Raw genomic sequence first — 19,706 nt, 5'->3', positions numbered from 1 at the left:
CCACGCTTTCCCTCCTCCCTTCCCAATGTTCTCTTAAGGGGCGTCCCCACCAGGATGTACTGAGCCAAATGACAGTACTTGCCCATAGGGAAACCATTCTTCTCCATGGAGAAACATTCCAGAACACTTGCCCATAGAGATACATTGGAAAATACTTGGTTATAGGGAAACATAGGAAACATCTCCCTTGTTTCCCTATGGGCAAGCATTCTCCTATGTATCTCTATGGGCAAGTATTGTTTTCTTATGGGCAAGTAAAGTAAGTAGAAAAGCTCCTAACATGTAAAGACATACAACTGAGCATGAAAGTTAGAATCATACAAGCCATAGTATTCCCTATTACCATGTATGGATGAGGTGGACAGTTAAGAAAGCGGATAGGAAGAGAATTAATATGTTTGAGCTCTGGTGCTGGAAAAGAGCATTGAGATTATCCTGAACAGCCAAGAAGTCAAACAAATGGACCCTAGAGCAGATCAACCTAGAAATCTCCCTGGAAGCCAAGATGACAAAACTGAGGCTGTCATACTTTGGACACATCATGAGAAGGCATGACTCACTGGAAAAAAACAATAATGTTAGGAAAGGTGGAGGGAAGCAGAAAGAGAGTAAGGCCTCATGCTAGATGGATGGACTCTATTAAGGAGGTTATGGACATGATTTTGCAGGAACTAAGCGGAGCAGTGGAGGACAGAGCATCTTGGAGATGTCTCATCTATCTGCTGCAGGGTCTAATCCAGCCCAAAGAGAGAAGAAAAATCAAAGTGTTGCTGCACTGCAGGGTTGCCGTTGGTCGACAGCATCAAGGGGGCAAGTACACTCCTCCCTCCGTATTTGCAGCTTTGATGATTCACGGATTTGATGAATTTGTTCCCTCTAGGAATATCTAGGACCCCCTCCAGACAGCGCAACTCTATGGTCAACTTTAACTAAAAGAGTCCATCATAGAAAGACCCAGAGGTTCCTAGGGAGAATACTCCACTTGGCCTTTGTAGCTCTTCCAGCGCAATTTCTGTGGTCAGTGTCTGTTGGAAGTGGAGCACAGAGTTGCACTGGAGGACCTAGAGCCTATTCCTACAGAGGCCTGCTCTCCGGTGCTTTTGTTCTTGGGGGGTCTTTCCACATCCGCGGGGCCTCGTTGTGCCCCTAGCCCTAGCCAAGAGGGAGGGAGGAGCCTACTGCCACTGCTTTTAGCACACCCCTCCTCCAAGAGCCCCCCCTTTGCCTTTGGGGGCCACACCCTCCTCTGTGACGTCACCAAGGGAGCCTTTTTGGACTTGGAACGACCCATATCATGATGAATGGGGGGGGGGAGTGTGGAAACATAGAATCCCAGCCCTCTCTCAGCCTGGTGCCTTAATCCCAGCCAGAGTCTGGCTTCGCACGTGACGTGCCTCAACGCGTGTCGTGGTCCATCTGAATAGCCAAGAAGGGAGTGTGGAGGAGGCTGCGGGGTTTTCCTGCTGCCGTCCCTTTCCTCCTCCCCTTTGGCTTGCGATTTGGGCGCTGCCGGTGGCGTCAGAGCCGGCTGAGAGAGCTTCCCTTGCAGCCCCGACGGCGAGGCTCAGCACAGAAGCCCCGAGAGAGAGAGAGAGAGAGGCAGCAGGGCTAGTCCTCTTCCTCATCGGAGCCCTGGCTCCAGTCTTCGCTTGGCTGCCCTTCTGCTTGCCGGCTGGGATTATGTATCAGAGCCCCGCCGCCCGCTCCCTCTGCTCGGCCCTCTCCAGCCTCTGCTGCGCTCCTTCCTCTTCCTCCTCTTCCTCCTCCTCCTCTTCCACGAGGCTGCTCCGCTCCCCGGCCCCCCTCAGGAGAGCCCTCTCCCCGCCCCAGCGCCTCTCCTCGCTCTCCGGCTGCCTCCGCTCCACGGGCAGCCCAGGACCCTACAAGCCCCCCGCAGGTGAGTCGGAACCCCCCTGGAAGCCTCGCCAGCCCAAGCTTCCAGCCGTCGAACCTTGGGAGCTGGGCGTTCGGACCCCGCAGGCCCCCCAGGTGGGAGGGGATCTAGGGTTTGAAGGACTCCCTGGATGCTAGGAGAAGGGGATGTTGAAGTGTTCGGCAGATGCTAGAAAGGGGAGAGGGGTAGGGATTTCGGGGGCTCAATAGATGCTAGAAGGGGATCTAGGGCTTTGGAGGACTCAGTGGATGCCAGGAGAGGGGATCTGGGGCTTCCCAGGGCGAGAGGGGGGATCTAGGGATTCCGAGGAATCAGAGGATCCTTGCAGGTGAAATGTCTAGGACTCCCTGGATGCTAGAATGGGATCTAGGGATTTGGAGGACTCAATGGATGCTAGTAGAAGGGGAATTTCTAGTGTTTGATCGAGGCTAGAAGGCGGGGCTAGGGCTTTCGAGGGCGCAATGAATGCTAGAAGGGAGGATCTGGGGCTTCAGAGGGGCTAGAAGGGGGAATCTAGGGATTTCGAGGACTCAGTGGATCTAGCAGGTGACATTTCTAGCGTGCAACGCATGCAAGGAGGGGGAATCTAGGAATTCCGAGAGCTCAGTGGATGCTAGAAGGGGGATCTGGGGATTCCTACAGCTAGTAGGGGATCTAGGGATTTCGAGGGCACAATGGCTGCTAGAAGGGGTCATCTAGGGTTTTCGAGGACTCATGAATCCTGGCAGGGGGCCTTTCCAGGGTGCAGTGGATGCTAGAAGGGGATCTAGGGGTTTTGAGGACTCAGTGGATGCTAGAAGTGGGATCTGGGGATTTCAAGTGTTCAATAGATACTAGAAGGGTCGTTAGGGATTTCGAGGGCACAATGGATGCTGGAAGAGGGAGTCTAGTGATTTCGAGGGCTCAGTGGATGGTAGAAGAGGATCTAGGGATTTCTAGCAGCAAACGGTGCTTGGAAAAAAGTTTAGACAAAAAATAGTTAGATGATGCTAAAAAGAGATCCTTTCTAAGGCTAATGGCAAGTGAATGGCATCCTTTGCTGATGTTATCACTCCTCGCACCAGCCTGTTGAAGGGCTAAGAGTTCATTTGGCATCAGACATGGGGGGAAACCATTTCTTCTCAGGGGGAGCAGAGGTCGTCCTTTTCCAGGACATACAAAGGAGGAATTCCAAAGTGTCTTCCATTTTGAGCACGACCAAGAAGCATGAGTTTACATTTATAATAGTATTTTCAGCATTTATTTGGTAGTGTCCTCCCTTTGTCTTGAATGTCCTACATTTTGCGGTGCCTTGCCCTCTTTTGCGATTAGGACATCTGGTCATCCCACTTCTTCTCCAAGCTGGGTTTTGAAGCTTGTGCAAGTCACATGCTCTCATCCTCAAGGGAAAGACTATGGCAAACCTCCTCTACACCAAGAAAAGTCCATGATAGGTTTGCCTTAGGATCACCTTAAATTAGAAACAGCTTGAAGGCACACAACAACAGCAAACAGCAATCTGGTGGGGCTGCATCCACACTGCAGAAATAACCCAGACTTACTCCACTTTAACTGCCATGCCTTGATGCCACGGAATTCTGGAAATCTGTTGTTTTGTGAGATGTTTAACCTCCTCTGTCAAAGAGCTCTGTTACCACAATAAACTACAATTACCTGAATTCCATAGCATTGAGACATGGCAGTTAAAAATGGTGTCAACCTGGCATATTTCTGCAGTGCAGATGCAAATAGGTCGTGCCACTGTATCATTACACTGTATCAGAATCTCAGGATTCAGGCTGGGGATAAGAACATGATCCAAAGTACATATTGCATTGTTCTTCCATGGCTTGAAGGTTGGACATATGATTCTGATGTCTTTTGCATACTTTTCTTCTTAATATGCCACAGTCCCTGTTAACTATAACATGCGTGCTTTTGCCCAGCAGAAAAGCAAGCAATACTGTATTGGATGTGTTGTATTGCTTTTTATCTTGTTTCACCCAAGGAAATATTTTGATGAAACTACAATATTTCATGATCATTTAATGCCGAGGAAATCTCTTATGTAATATCTGATGGGGATAAATAAGTACTATCTGAGATTTCCATGTTTGTTCTAGCTTCTGAAGTAATTTGCTGCAAACTTGCTTCACAAAAAGTTATGCAATGCTTCAGAGTTAATTTATCACCAATTATTACTATCTTTCTCTTTGTCTTCCATTTTGTTAATTGATTTATGTGTGGAATGTGTCTTCTGTCCTGACCAGCACCACTTTTAACACCCTGAACATCTCCAGTCTCATTTGATTTTGGAAGTTAAGGAGGGCTAGGTCTGGGTAGTATTTGGGTGAGAGACCAACAAGAAATGTATCTGCATGGTAGAGGTAATAAAATAATGTAGTGTGACACCATTTTAAGTGCTGTAGCTCCATCATATCGAATGCTGGAATTTGTAATTTTTCAAGGCCTTTAGCCCTCTCTGGCAAAGAGTGCTGATGCCTCACAAAGCTATAAATCACAGGATTCTGTAGGATAAAGCCATAGCAGTTAGAGTGGTATCAAACTTCTTTGTTTCTCCATTATGGACACACCGTCTTATCCGTTCACAGTCCCTCTTCACAGTCTCTGTGAACTGGGATTGGCTGACCTGAATCCAAGTCTGCTTAGGGCCTCCATCATTCCCTCCAAATGAGAATTCTGCCCTCCAATGAAATTTTCTTCAGTTCCCAAATTTCTAGCATTATCAAGTGACATGCTGAAAACTGTTCACACCTAAAAAGCTTACATCATTCCCTTGGTAATTATGCCTGTTTCTTTTATTTGGATGCCTAAGCTCTGTATCTAAATGCTCAACTGGAATTTTCAGTTACTGCAATGGGGAGTGAAGGAAAATTGGGGTGCAACCCCCCCCCCATCCCAGTAGCTAAACCTTGAGCACACATTTGAACAGAGAGTGTCAGTGTGTAACACAGAAGATTCCTCTTCCCTTTAGGACTAATTCTAGTTAAGCCAGTAAAGTCCAGCTCAATCAGAACAATCTCTGGTTCTTTATAACCTTCTCAGGCCAGGACTTTTCATGTATCTGCAGGATGTAAATCATCCACCAAGAAAGCTTTTCTCTATAGATTTGTGAAGTATTTAGTTTGGGTCAGTGGTTCTCAACTTTTGGACATCCAAATGTTTTGAACTTCAACTCCCACAATGACTTGGCTATGCTGGTTGGGGCTTCTGGGAGCTGAAGTCCAAAAGACTGATAGACTACTCTGTCTCAGTCAGCAAATTTAGGGGATCTCTTGACAGATTCCAGATGAGAGCCAGTGTGGTATAGTTTGAACATTGGACTCTGGAGGCCATGGTTTGAATGCCCACTTTGCTGTGTAAACCCAGCAGGTGACCTTGGGCAAGTCACACTCTCTCAGCCCTCAGGCAAAGGCAGACTCCCTCTGAACAAATATTGCCTAGAAAACCCCATCATAGGGTTGCCTTAGGGTCACCGTAAGTCTGAAAGGACTTCAACAACAGCAACTTGGCAGAGATTATTCTATTACGATAGTGCAGTCTTTCCTCTTTTATTCCAATCCACTGGGAAAATGTGAATCTGTGTCATGTTAATAGTGCACAGTCTTTGGCCTCTAACAATCTCAGAAAAGCATCCTATACTTGGCTTTCCATTATTCCATTTTCTGGAATAATTTCTTGGGGGAAACTCTTACCCTAGAAGAATTCTCTTCTGCAGAATTTAAATTTGGAATGAGTTGTTCTTAACTTGTTCTTCTGAAGTCTGAGTCATACTTGAGAAAATATAGTTATTGTTTGGAGCAAAATCCTTTTGTCTCAGTTTTCCTCACGCACGTCATACCACAATGGCATGAGGAGCAATTGTTTTCAAGGGATTTGCTTTTATTTTCTATAAACTAGTCTTACTTGAACACAGCTGCAATTTTCATACCTCTTACCTATGGAAGAATCCTATCTACATATCTTGGAACACTAAATTATATCATTTGAAATTTGGTGTTCAAATGTACTTATCTCCAATCTTGATCTGCCTCTGTTAAAAATTATATCTAGTAGGGAGCCTTGGTCTCACCTGAGTACATGCTTTGTTGGCAGAAAGTTATAAAGCCTTAAGTAGTAGGATATGGCCCAGATCCAAAGGATCTGAAGGATCTTACCCTACCACGTAAGCCTGTCCAAGGTCTGAAATCTCTCAGAGATAATTTTTTTCACTCCTGCCATCCTCACAGGCCAAGAGAAGGCCTTCTTGGTGGTTACTCCTAGGCTCTAGAACTCGCTTCGTAGAGATAGGCTAGACTGGCTTTCTGCTTTGCTATTCTTCCATTGAGTGAAGAACAAATTCTAGGACTTCTGGGAACTGACTGTTTTAGAAGAAAGTTTTCTTGAGTATGCTGTGCTATTTTATATTTTGCATTTTAATAGTTATATTTGCAATAGTTTTCAATCCAGTAGAGAGTTGGCATGGTACAGTGGTTTGGGTGTTGGAAAGCAACTCTGTACACCAAAGTTCAAATGCCCACTTGGCCATGGAAACCTACTAACTCACCTTGGGCATCACACAGTCTCAGCCTCAGAAGAAGGCAAAGGTAAAGCCCCTCTGAACAGATCTTGCCAAGAACACCTTGTGATAGGGTTTCTATAAGTCAGTAACGCCTTGAAAGTACACAACAACAACTAAAAGAAAGTTTATTTCCATTGTAAACATAATGCTGTGTATGTTTTTAACTAGATGTGTTTTCAGATGTATTTTTTTTTTAATTGTAAGGCACCTTGAATGCCAGCTTTGGGGCAAAAGGCAGGCTATAAATAAATCAGTACAGCACATTATAAAGTTTCCAGGCCCTGGAATGTCTGGTGAAGAAAGGATCAGAAAGCAGACAATGGCAAAGATCCCTTCCTGGGGAGTTGCTGGCAGTCACTGTTGATGGACAAATAGTCTGACTTGGTACAAGATATCTTCCTGTGTTCCTACGGCTGAAGAAGAGTTATCACAGCATTCTGTTAACTCATACTCTTCATGTTCAGACTGGCAAAGGATTCTTGCAAACATAGATATCTTGCAATTTATTCTTGCAAAACCCAAGTTCCTCATTGTGAAACTGTTTTAAGGCATGAGATTTTGACTAATATGACATTTGGATTTCATGCAAAAAAATTATCTATGTTACCGCTTTAAAAACAGTGATATTTATATCTCTCTGCTTGGTTCCTAAGACAGATCTCTCTGAACTGGAAGTGAGAATCATGGTCCTCCAGAGGTTGCTGGATTGCAGCAGCTCTAGCTAGCATAACAAAGTATCTGTGCCAAGATCTAGAACTGCAACAAACAAGGCTCTGCAAATACAGATCTGGCCTTATTGTTATGATATTGGTGTGTCATGAATCATTTCAGTATCTCAGTCAATAAGTGAACCAAACTAGTTGATGCTAAATCCAGTATGTAAAGGAGACCAATAAAGGTCAAGGAAGTAGAGATGGACTAGCCACTTCTTGGATTCCAATGAGCTAATTATCTACCTTCCTAAAAAGAGGAAGCTATGGCGGCATCTGCACTGTAGAAATAATGCAGTTTGGCATCACTTTAACTGCCGTAGCGCAGTACTATGGAATCCTGGAATTTGTGGTTTGTTGTGGCAATATTTCACAAAACTACAAATCCCAGAATTCCATAGCACTGAACCATGGCCGTTAAAGTGCTGTCAAACTGCATTATTTCTGTAGTGCAGATGCAGACTCAGAGCAGGGCACTAGTAAGAAATGTATTCAGGCTTGTTCTTCCCTGCTCCTCAAGGGGATTGATTGACTAGGAGCCAACTGAGTCCAGTGGGATTCATGGAAGGCAGAATGAGGTGGAAAATCCTAATGCTTTCCCAAATTTCAGATAACCCCAGTTAGAGTCTCTGGTTTTCTGAAAATGAAGGCCTATCCTTGGAAAGTTCTTAAAATCTCCTTAAATTGCATGATGCTGAGACATTACTTTCAGATTTGAGGATACCGCTGAACATACGGAAGTGTTACTAAACTTCTGTTAGGAGGTATTTTAAAATAATTTACAAAGAGCATTCTATTGGTATAGCGCAGTCTGTAATCCAGGGCATGACTCCTCTTGAGTCTGGTGGAATTATGTCTGAGGGAATATGCTTAGAATTGCACTGTTAAACATGTACATATGAAATTGGACCCATTAGTTGTTGGCATGAGTTCCCTCTTGCGCAAATGTTAGATTGATTGTGTAGATACCAAGAAATAGTGCTGTACAAGCTACTCTCATTGCAAAAGCACAATTGGGTAACTTGCTGTACCCTACTTAGTCATGATTCAGCTACTTGCCTGCCCTGTTGGGAGCTACAGTATTCTTTGACGTTAGAGAAAAGTAGCTGGTGGACTTTCGCACACTCCCCCGCCCCCAAAGAGTCTGTGTTTAATCTCTCCCTCTCACACTTTGCCAGGAGTTTATGTCACTCTGGGCACCCAGACCGAAAGTTGTCATAGTGCCAGCCATGAAAGCCACAAAAATCTGAGGAGCAGAAGGCAGACAATAGGAAACTGACTCATTAAAAGTATGTTGGAACAAATAGGCCTGCAGGGCAGCCTCCCTTAACTTGAGCCCTCCAGAAGTACAGTCAGCCCTCCACATTTACAGCTTTGACTTTGCGGATTTTATTATTCAAATAATACGTTATCTTTCAGAATGTCTAGGTCCTCCAGGGCAACTCTGCTGGAAATTGGCCATAGAACTGCGATGGAGGACCTAGACATTCCTTGAAAATACTTCTCTAGGCATTTGTAGGTCTTCCAGCATGATTCTATGGTCAACTTCTAGTATATGTTGCACTGGAAGATTTAGAGATTCCTAGAGAAGTGTTCTCTCAGGTACAAAATAAGTGCTTTTTTATTTGCAGTTTTTCCACTTTCACGGGGTTCCTGTCCCCCTAATCCCAGCAAATATGGAGGGCTTACTGTATTGGACTTCATTCCTATTGTCCCCCCAGCCAGTTCTGCTGCCCAACATGCCTGGAGGGCACTGAGCTGATAGGATATGGTCTGGGATTGGAGTGAAGCATCTTCCTTCTATACTAAGGATTTTAAAGTTGGGGTTTCTAGGGATCCCAGGGAGTGTCTGGTGGCTGTCTGATGGAGACAGACTGCTGTCTGGTCCATCAAGACATTATGTTCTCAGTAGGATAGCTGAACTGCACTTGTTGAGGCTAATATGCCACTGCAGCATGACTCTGTTGCAATGCAGCAGCCAGAGCCCAAGCAATTTTATACAACAGTGCTGCGCAGTTTGGTCTGTCATGTAAGGCAGAAAGCAGACAGAATAAAGTTGAATGCTGTGCAGTTACACCACCGCTGAAAAATACCTGAGATATTGCAACAAGGCAGGATAATGCAGCCATATGGTTTTTAACTGGATTTTTGGCAGAGGGGTCTTTAAATGGGGTATGCTATACTTTGATCTCTGTTATGTTTAAAATGTATTTTAAATGGTTAAATTGTTTTAATAGGATTGTTTATTTAATTTTTGTTTATGTGTGTACAATGCATCAGTTGCATTGTGTTTTAATATACAGTGTAAACTGTCTTAGGTTCCTTATTGGGAGAAAGCGGGGCTGAAAAATAAATCACTGACCTGGCAACAGCAGTTGTTCATGCTAAAGGTTTGGATGGGAAGGAGAGGAACAACCATTGTACTGATAAGTACAACCTGATGTCTACCGACATTTCTGCAAGCCCTTTATTTAATTGTTTGTAGTGTTGATACAGGAAAACATATAACTTGGTTCAAGTTTCTCAACAGAAGAGAAGAACAGGAAAAAGGGCAGTGATGGCCTATCATTTGCCCTAGGAATCTCTCATCCCCCAAAATATTATTTAAGTAGATTCAAGATTGCTTCACAATCTTGGGGTTTTTCCTGCTTATTAAACTCTCATCTGCTTTTCTTTGGATATATTCTGTAACAAAGTGCTGAAGATGTATATTCAAGTTACAGACCCAGTTACTTGTATATGTTTTTGCAAAAAATGTGCCTCTGGGATACTTTATGACCCCAATAGAAATGGCAAAGGTTGTAATGGTCAATTGCAGTTAGGATTCTCATGCAAACCATAACTTGCATGTTTGGCAAGTGTACTTCTACACTATACAGTAGGTGGCATCTGGAATTTGTCATTTTAATGACTCTGCAATAATTTCATGTATGTCATGAGATTATCTGTGGAGTCGTAATTCCTCATTTTTTAAAAGAAAATTAGTTCACTGCTTTCTTTGATCCAAGTGAAAGCAGTTTTTCATTGTCAGTCTTCAGATGTTGGATTAGGACTCCCAAACAGGTTTTACAGTATATTGATCTAGTGTAGAGTGTCTGGCAGTGCTCCTCCTCTTGCTTTTAGTTTTGATTATTGAGTTATTTTCAAATTCTTTTATTCTGAGAGGAGGAAACAGAGTGAGCGTATAGTCGATAAAAAATAAAGTGTCCTGTATTTCTTATCTGGTCAAAGATTAGGTTGCTCACATCTGAAAGGGGTGAATACTACAGAGGCCAGCATATGCTTCCTTAGCCTACATTCCAGTGCTGGTGTGTTGCTGAGAACTTTCTGTTCTCTCTGGTGCATTGGTGTCATCTCAGACAGGATATGATGCACTACCAGGAACCTGGCTGAAAGTGCAGTGCTAAGGGAAACACTGCTTACTCATGGAAGCAATTAAGAAGTGAAAGCATGCTAGAGGTCAGTTGCATAAAGGGACTGAGTATCCCTTGTGGCTGATGCAAAATGTAGCCTTTCTCTTTCCTCTCAGAAAGGACATTGTTTCATATCCTGATGGGCTGAATGTGAAAGAGTCATCAGACAATAATCTTAAAAGAGCAACAACAGCAAAAAAAAAAAAAAAATTGCACTCACATTTTTGTTGCCACATGGCCAAGCTGCAATGGGTTGACATGGCAGTGGGAACAGAAATGAAGTATTTGGCCAGGTTGGGCCATACTGGCTCATTCTGCAAGGGCGGATTTAACTGTAGATTTTGCTAGAGTTGCTAGGTAACTGTGAATGTGATTATGAGTGTGGATATTTTTTAAAAAACTTGTTCCATTGGGAACAATTCTGTGAAAGGACACTAGATGTCACCAATGGACCAGCATAACTATATACGTATAATGCTCACATGACATTGGAGGCTGGCAGTTCTGTGTGAGATTCACCATTAGACTTGTTTACTCTTCTCGCAGATGTATTCGTCCTGCTTATCAGGTGTGTATTCCTAATTTACTTCATTCAGTGTTGTGTTTTTCCTTTATGTGTCACAAATCCTCCTGTCTGGAACCGACAGGATTGTAGTAGCCTTGGAAGCATTTTCAGGTTTGTACCACAGAGCCAGAGTGATCCTTCATACAAATTTTAACTTGTCTGTTATTAACTGTTGGACATAAATAGTTCCAAAAGAAAAGAGTCCCCTGGCATCTTAGAAAGCATGGCTATAAATATGCACAGTAAGATTACCCTTCACCACTCTAAAAGAAGTGGGTGGCGTGGTTTTTATTTTTATTTTTGAGGCCCCTAAAGCATAGTGTGGTTTAACTGAAAACTGTATGGCTACTTTTCCATTACTAAGATGGAAAAACCTCTGTTCCGATATTTGATACTCTGGGCCTGTAGAAATAGTCTCTCTGGGCATCTTTCTGTGCAAAAAGGTTGTCTGGTTTTTCAAGTGAATGGAGTACTTGACAGAGATAATGGTACCCATTGTGTTAGTGCCAGGACTTAGCGGGTCTGTGGCAAACTGTTGGTTTGTGCAACCTCAGCTGGAGGAAGATCTTTTGTCAAAGTCATGATAGTAGTGGAGTCTTTGTCAAATGTGGCGTATTCTGCATTTGCTAAAACCAAGTTGCCGTGACACTGGGAACAGCAAATACTGCCTGATTTTAGATAACTATGGCGGGATACATACCGCCATATAGTACGTCTTCTATACGTACTAGGGTTAGGAAGGTGCGGTGCTTCCGCACCCCCCTAACCCTAGTACGTATAGAATACGTACAAGATGGCGGCGCCCCTTCCACATGGGCGCCGCCATCTTTACGTACTGGACGCACAGCGTCCAGACGTGTCGCGCCGCTTCTGACGTAGCGAGCGCGCCCCTGGCGCCTCGCTACGTCGCAAACGCGACCGTAAAAGAAGCTCCATTTTGGAGCTTCTTTTTTCGGTCCGCGCGGGAGTCGGGCCGTCTGAAGGCTCCGGCTCCCCCGCGGACCTACTGGCGGCGGCGGTCTGTACCCCGCCAATGTAAATCACAGCTCAGCCCTGTTTAGAGTAATTTGTAATTCATTCTTTAACTCATTCTGCATTGAGTAATTTCCAACATTCAGTACTAAATCCCTCCTATGTGGAATCAACTGGTCTCTGAAAGTCAGAATTCACAACTTTTCGATGTGCTGTACAGATATGAATAGCAATAATGTTTTGGAAGCTAGCTTATTCTTTAGTAGTATCCAGGATCTCTCTCTGCTTTTCTTCCCCTCCCTTCCAAGGCTAAAGGGGAATGAAAAGGGCTGCCAGATTTTCTTTCTTGTTTATAAAGTGTCGATGGTGCACAAACAAACAGAACATTTATGACCAATTTGCCCTTTCAATGATGAACTCTGACGTTTCAGAATCTGGCATGCCTGAGAGATTACATAAGAAGTGAGACTGTTTAGAAAGAAGCTGCTTTGTTTGGTTTTTATTCTGTCACACTTTTAGTGGTAGCTGTTATTGGAATAAATAGTTGCATTATACAGTCTAGTGGAAAATGTCTGCAACCAGTAACGTTTGGATGTGAGTTTAAAAAAAACAAACACTAAAAGGCCTGAGGTACAACTGGAACAAGGTTGCGCTTAGAATTTTGTTGGGATCCTGCAGGCTGAACAGAGTGAGGGCAGAAGTTTTGGTCACAGAATGCTTCCGTGACTGAAAATCATTAACAATTTCTAATTAGCATCCATTGAAGGAGCCTAGATGTATAGAAGATTGTGCATAACCTCCATAGCAAAATGATACAATTTGGATTACATGTATGTGCCCATGTAATAGCAGGTACTGGTTTATTTATATTTAGATATAGATTTCTGGTTCTACAGAGATTTATCTTTGAAGGTACCAGTAAAAACATCCACTAAATATTATCAAATAAATACATGGTGAAAAAATGCATATTCTCTCAAAACTGTTCAGTGTCAACTAGCCAATAATTAACAAAGACTCCCAGAATCCCTCAAGCAATCTTGGACATCCTGGTTGAGTTTGGTTGAAGAAGTAATGCAAAAACATCTGGGTGGCATCAGATTCTGGAAGGCTGCTATGAATGAATAAATACATAAATTTGGCTGGTCAGAAAAGACTTTGTTTATTCAGAGTTTTGATTCTTAAGTAGCTATTACATAAGGTCTTAAGTGTTTAATTTCTTAAACTTTGTGTTCTGTTTTAACTTATATTGTAAGCTGCTTTGGGTATTGTATATTGGGAGAATGTTAGCATTTAAATTAAATAAATAAATGTATAAATAAAATAGTGTAATTACACTGTTTTAAGTCATCCCTAAATAGATCTTTTATTAAAATATCTTCACAAACAAGCAATTTTGCAAACACCCTGCATGCTCCTCACATAATATGCATGTATTTATTACATTTGTAGCCTGCCTTATATCCCATCACTTTAAATTAATGCATCTTCAATAGCCCAGTTTTATCCTTTCAACAATCTAGTGCCTAAGATTAGGGTGAAACATGGTGTCCATGTTAAAATCATCCAGAGGGGGGGGGGGGGGTGTGGATTTGAGTCAACCCTTCTCTTAGTTCTTTGCTCTAAAAACGGACCTTACATTTGTCATATCTACATATCTAATAATTGTGTGGGGCATGCAGTGGTTACTAATTTTGATCTCTGTGAAAAAAACCTCATTGTGTCTAACTTACATATGAAAAGGAATTACTAATACTTAGCGTTGACAGTGAATTTTGTTCTTATTGTCTTTCACAGTACATTCCATGGGCAACAGTACTAGCAGACTCTATAGTGCTCTTGCAAAGACTTTAAGCAATGGTGCATCCTCCAAACATCAAGTTTATTTGGAACATGCAGACTCTGAGCTCCTGGATCCCATAGATCCCAAAGAACTGCTTGAAGAATGCCAGATTGTTCTTCAGAAACGTCCTGCCCGGCTCCAAAGAGATTTTGTTGACCTAAGGACCAACTCTACCAGAAATCACCAGCCCATTAGAGTCATGCAATGGAACATACTTGCTCAAGGTATGAACTTTAATTGGGAAACCATTCTTGAGCTATTGTAGATAGAATCAACATTGAATTAAACAGGTTATAGCAAGAAGTGGTACTGGTGATAAATAGGCTTCACAAACAAAATAGGCAAGGGGGTAATTTTTAGTCATTCACCCTCCCTGTAGTCACCAAATCTGATCCAGAGGTAACCCAATCCTTCAGAGCAGGTGGTAGAAACACAGAGATACTTTAATTCAGCTGAATAGCCACTACTGAGTAAATCTAAATAGGTGTTCTTACTTGTGATTTCTAGAGCAGAATGGCTAAAATGAAGATGCTCAGCAATACACAGAATGGTGATAGAGCAGGTTCTTGAAGCGTTATCTTAATCTAAGGGGCGAAACAGACGGCAGGTAAGGAGCGGCTTGCCACCGCCCCTTTGCTTGCTGGGTTGTGGCCATGGCAGCTGCATGCCATGCCCCTAACCCAGTCTTTTCCCTGCACAAAAAGGAACAGCAGAAACCCGCTCCTTTTGTGCTGGGGAAAGTGCTCCTTTGGCACTGAGGTGGTGTTTTTTCAGCGCAGCATGTGTAAACACTGCACCACCGAAACACCATGGATCTGCCGTACATGTAGTCGGCTGTGCATGTTCCCAGTGGACTGGGGTGTGTGCTGCTGTTTGAATGCCATGCTGCCAGGAAGCCGGCTCTTTTAGATCATCTGTTTCACCATGAAGTTTTTTCTTGCAGCACTATTTACCTTTGGGAAGCTAGTAATTTTTCAAGGTATCTTTCTGGAGTAGTATAATAGTAGTAGTCTGCAATTCTGCACAAGCACAACAATAATGCAGAATCTTTTAATAGGTTTGTAGATTAAGCATCCAGACAGATTTTTCTTTTGAAAGAAAATTATTTTCTTTTTAAAAGTCTAGTCCTTTGAATTCTTAAACTTTGTTCTATTTTAACTTATATTGTAACCCCCTTTGGGTCCCATATTGGGGGGAAACAGCATAATAGATAGATAGATAGATAGATAGATAGATAGATAGATAGATAGATAGATAGAGTAATTATGCTGGTTTTAAGCCTTCTTCAATAAAATAGATTTTTTATTAAAATACCTTCACATTTAACGAGCACTCTACACACTCCTCACATAATATGTATGCATTTATTACATTTATAGCCTGCCTTACATCCCAATAGTTTAAATTAAAGCACTTGCAATAGACTTCCAGATTATGTCTACTGAAGGGGAAGTTTCAAAAGAAATGTAATAATTAGGAACAGTACCCTTCTTTCCTCTTTGCCATCAAATTTGTCAGGATAGACAATAATGCCTAAAGGAAGCCTTAATTGTTCTTGATATTCTGCTTTCCTTCTAGCTCTTGGTGAAGGCAAGGACAACTTCATTCAGTGCCCTATGGAAGCCCTGAGATGGGAAGAAAGGAAATGCCTCATTCTAGAAGAGATCCTTGCTTATCAACCAGATATCATGTGCCTGCAGGAAGTGGATCACTACTTTGATACCTTTCAGCCCCTACTCAGTCGACTGGGGTACCAATGTACTTTCTTCCCTAAACCATGGTCTCCCTGTTTAGACGTGGAATGTAACAATGGGCCAGATGGCTGTGCCTTGTTCTTTCTCAAAGACAGATTTACTCTTGTCAACAGCAGCAACATCAGGTTGACTGCCATGAAGCTCAAAACCAACCAAGTGGCTATAGCTCAGACGCTGAAATGTAATGAAACAGGCAGACTGTTCTGCATTGCTGTTACTCATTTGAAAGCTCGCAATGGCTGGGAGAGATTTAGATCTGCCCAAGGGGCTGACCTTCTTGAGAACCTGAAACAGATCACCCAAGAAGCAGAAATCCCACTCATTGTTTGTGGTGACTTCAATGCCGAGCCCACTGAAGAGGTGTACAAGGAATTCTCAAACTCCCCTCTGAACCTCAACAGTGCTTACAAGCTCCTGAGTGCTGATGGGCTGTCAGAACCCCCATACACAACATGGAAAATTCGCCCCTGTGGAGAGTGCAGGCACACACTGGATTACATCTGGTATTCACAGCATGCCTTAAAAGTGAACTCTGCTCTCAGTCTTCTGACTGAGGAGCAAATTGGACCCAACCGGCTACCGTCTTTCAATTACCCTTCAGACCACCTGTCTCTAGTATGTGACTTCACTTTCAATGAAGATCCTGATAGGCTTTTATAGTTAGAGTTAGAGGGTGTGCATGTGGGTGTGTTTTTTAAATGTACAGTGTTGGTCTTTGGATGATTCTGAAGACTTGGGGGGGTATTTATGAATGGAGAAGCAACAATTTATTTTCAACTACTGTATAGCCTCAAAAAAATTTCATCATTAACACCTTGCTGTGACAGTAAAAATGAACAAACAAAAAGTCCTTTGCTGGTTTATTTGAGAGAGGGGTTTGTGCCATCTCTTTATTTGAAGACAAGTTCTGCATTTATTTTCAGAATTGGGGGATTAATTGGAAGCAGGGGTGCAGATCTTCTGAAATCTCCTGTTACTATTCCCTTTTCTTAAAATCACCCATGCATCTCCTGTATCCCATCCATTTTGCTCAAGGTTGCATTGAATCTAAAAAGCTTTACATCTGCAATCCCCCAAATAGGTTAAATCATGCTGTAAATCATGTAGTGTTAAGTTCTGTACACCAGTGGTAGGCAAGCTTTGGGCTAGAGCTCCACATCCCATGGGCATGCTGGCATCATGTTTATTACCTCCATTTCACACACGTAAATGCAAGTGCCACTGAGCTGAACAGGTATGCCATTGCCCAGCAAATCATGTGAATTCTGGTCTTTCTGCCTTCTGCATCTCCTCATCTGCTCTCCTACCTCCTTTCATTCCCTGCTTCCTTTCCTTTTCAACCACCAACCTTTCCCTTCATTCTCATTCACTGCTCCCCTTTTTCCAAATGTGATTTCCTTTACCCTGGGCTTGTTCTATCTTGTCTGGGATCTGAGTAACTTCGTAGTCATTACATAGTCAGATTCTTGTTGTGTGCCTCCAAGTTGTTTCTGACTTATGGTGAGCCTAAAGCAAACCTATTGCAAGGTTTGCTTGGCAAGATCTTTTCAGCAGGGGTTTGTCTTTGCCTCCCTCTGAAGGTGAGCGAGTGTGACTTGCCCAAGTCAGTGTCCATGGCCAAGGTGAGAACTGAATCTCAATCTCCAGAGTCCTAGACTGACGATCAAAACCACAACACCATGTTGGCTCTCTTAGGTTTGTGCAGTACAACAAATGTCAACTGGATCCTTCCTCTCTTCCAAGTGCCTTTGACTGGCCGACTGTTGAATCATTTGTTGTTAAAGGTTGTATCAACTTTTGTAACAGGGACAGGCTGTTCTGAAGGTTTGACAGCATGTTCAACTCCACCTTCACCCACTAGGCTGAACCCCTATCATTATCTCAACACTAAAAATCTTGTAACTTCTGGTTTCTACGATTTGCTGTTTTGGGCCTTGGTTGAAAACTGGACAGCACTCTTGTACTTTTAAAAGAGGAATTTTCCACAGCTGGTACTTGTCGTACTGTCAGGCAACCAACACCTGTTGAAATCCCCTCCTCTACATATCCGTTAAAGATACAGGAACCCTCTGCAGTTTTTAGTCAGCTGTGAAGAGGTGGATTAACAATTAAGTGGAGAATCTCATGTTCTGGAAACATAATTGGGAGGGGTCAGGAGTGTTACCCAAAAAGGAGTTAATGTGAAGGGTTGGCTGGATCCAGGAATTACCCAAATGATTCTCCACCATTTGCATATGACTTATTGCCTACACATTTCAAACCCGTTCGAGAAGAGCCACAAAAGCCTTTGCCACATCAAAACATGCAAGCTATGAGCCTGCAGCCTTATTTCTAAGCTATTTCCCAACACAAGCATGTGGCTGGTGGGAGACTTATTGGTGGCTGTTCATGGGGTATCTAGACTGCACATATGTGTCTTCATTTAAACACTCCTAAATTGTACATACTGAATTGCACTTAAATCACTTACACTACACCTCATCAGTTTGGAACAGTTGTAGTCTTGAGCAAGTCTTAGAATTCATTTAGCAATGTCAAAATTGAATTTTATTCTATAGGAGGAGGAGGAGTTGGTTCCTGTACTTCAAAACAAAGGGCATTAAAGTCTGTATTGCCTTAATCTTTATAAAATATACTTGGGCATGATGCTGAAGTTGTTCTGATGTCATCCATCTGCACACAAAGACCTGAACTTGAGAACTGTGGCAATGATTTTTTTTTTACTTGGCTAACAGGGACAGCCATGCTGGGGGATGGGAATGAAGTCTCCACTTAGTGACACACCACAATAATGCATTTAATTCCAAGGAAGATTATTTAGATACTCATAAGTAAAAAGCCCTAATCTGTATGTTGGATGTTTGAAATCACTTCCTGAATTAAGTTTACAAAGGCAAATTCTGTCCATGAAAAAACATAAAATAAGGTATTTAAAACTGTCCAAATTCTGTGCTTGTACATCAATTAAGGATATGATCATCTGTGCCTAAAAGTGGGACACTGGTTGTAATTGTTACTTGCTTGAATGGAGGAGTTCAAGGAGGGAAGGAGCTAAGTGGCACGCACGGTAAGTAGACTTGCTGCCCCACATCTCCATTCACTGCAATTAGGTAGAATTATGAATACAATTGTACTCCCTTCTCCTGCTTAAACTTGGACAAACTCAAAATAATTATGAACAAACTAAAGAAAAATATTGTTGACCATAGCCCTAATCAGGCATTATAAACACACTAATCCTACCCCCCCCCCCCCCCCCACTTTTGTGTTTTTCCTCAGCAGGAGAGCAACTCATTGAGGGAGGACTTGTTTTTATACATAGGCCCCCAGTTGCATGGAAATGCTTGTAACACACGGGCACTATCCAGAATGTCATTGAATGTCTGGAAAGCAGTGGGATAGGAATATCAGACAAAGACATTTCCCTCTTAATATGTTTAGCTGGCAAACTTTCATAATGTCTGTTATTGCTTCAGAAACAAGCAAGACATAACACGACTGACAAGTCACACTCTCTCAGCCTCAGGGGAAAGCAATGACAAACCTCCTCTGAACAAATCTCACCAGGAAAATCCTGTGATAGGTTTGCCTTAGGGCCGCCATAAGTCAGAAAGTACTTGAAGGCACACAACCAGTAAAACCACAGACAGTTCTCATGTAGTCACAAGTAGTTGTGGAAAAACATGTTTCTCAGTGTTCAGGTGCAAGATTTGAAACCGCCTTCCTTGCATTAAAAACCTTGTGCAGAGCAGCACCTGTTGTGTATGAAATCAAAGTTGCAAGTAGCATTTGAAATGAAACATTCCCATTGCAATAGGAAGTAATTAACAATATGAGAGCCATTCTTGATTAGACCAAAGGGCTATCTAGTAGAACGTTGTTTGCAGTGGATAATCACTTGCCTATGGGTCTCCCATTACTTGGATATGAGTGCAACTGCATACGCTATTTTATGTTTCCCAGCATTCAGTAGTAAGGCATGCTGTCCCTAACA

At 42.7% G+C, this 19,706-nt stretch overlaps 1 protein-coding gene across 3 annotated transcripts; it reads left to right on the top strand.

Moving 5' to 3' along the window:
* Nucleotides 1-1,590: 1,590 nt before the first annotated feature.
* NOCT (nocturnin) lies at nt 1,591-16,548 on the top strand. 3 transcript variants are annotated; one of them, XM_089525787.1, is made up of 3 exons: nt 1,591-1,897; nt 13,913-14,182; nt 15,537-16,548. In XM_089525787.1, exons 1-3 carry the CDS (start codon nt 1,681-1,683, stop codon nt 16,370-16,372), a joined length of 1,323 nt encoding a protein of 440 aa, XP_089381913.1. In that variant the 5' UTR covers nt 1,591-1,680; the 3' UTR covers nt 16,373-16,548. The 3 variants fall into 3 exon arrangements, with proteins under 3 accessions (XP_089381913.1, XP_089381914.1, XP_089381916.1); XM_089525788.1 differs by lacking the exon at nt 1,591-1,897 and adding an exon at nt 9,208-9,337; XM_089525790.1 differs by lacking the exon at nt 1,591-1,897 and adding an exon at nt 10,621-11,146.
* The last annotated feature ends 3,158 nt before the right edge of the window (nt 16,549-19,706 follow it).

Source organism: Sceloporus occidentalis, unplaced genomic scaffold (genome assembly GCF_023333645.1).
Source record: "Sceloporus occidentalis isolate IW3139 unplaced genomic scaffold, rSceOcc1.0.p SCAF_5, whole genome shotgun sequence".
Taxonomy (NCBI): Eukaryota; Metazoa; Chordata; class Lepidosauria; order Squamata; family Phrynosomatidae; genus Sceloporus; species Sceloporus occidentalis.
The sequence above is the reverse complement of the archived record's forward strand: the minus strand, read 5'-3'. Positions and strand labels throughout refer to the sequence as shown.

Bases quoted from the DNA above. Each gene is read 5' to 3' on its own strand.
- NOCT (XM_089525787.1), top strand. From the start codon at position 1,681: ATGTATCAGAGCCCCGCCGCCCGCTCCCTCTGCTCGGCCCTCTCCAGC. The intron at 1,898-13,912 runs GTGAGTCGGAAC...TGTCTTTCACAG, and splicing joins ACCCTACAAGCCCCCCGCAG to TACATTCCATGGGCAACAGT. The intron at 14,183-15,536 runs GTATGAACTTTA...CTTTCCTTCTAG, and splicing joins ATGGAACATACTTGCTCAAG to CTCTTGGTGAAGGCAAGGAC.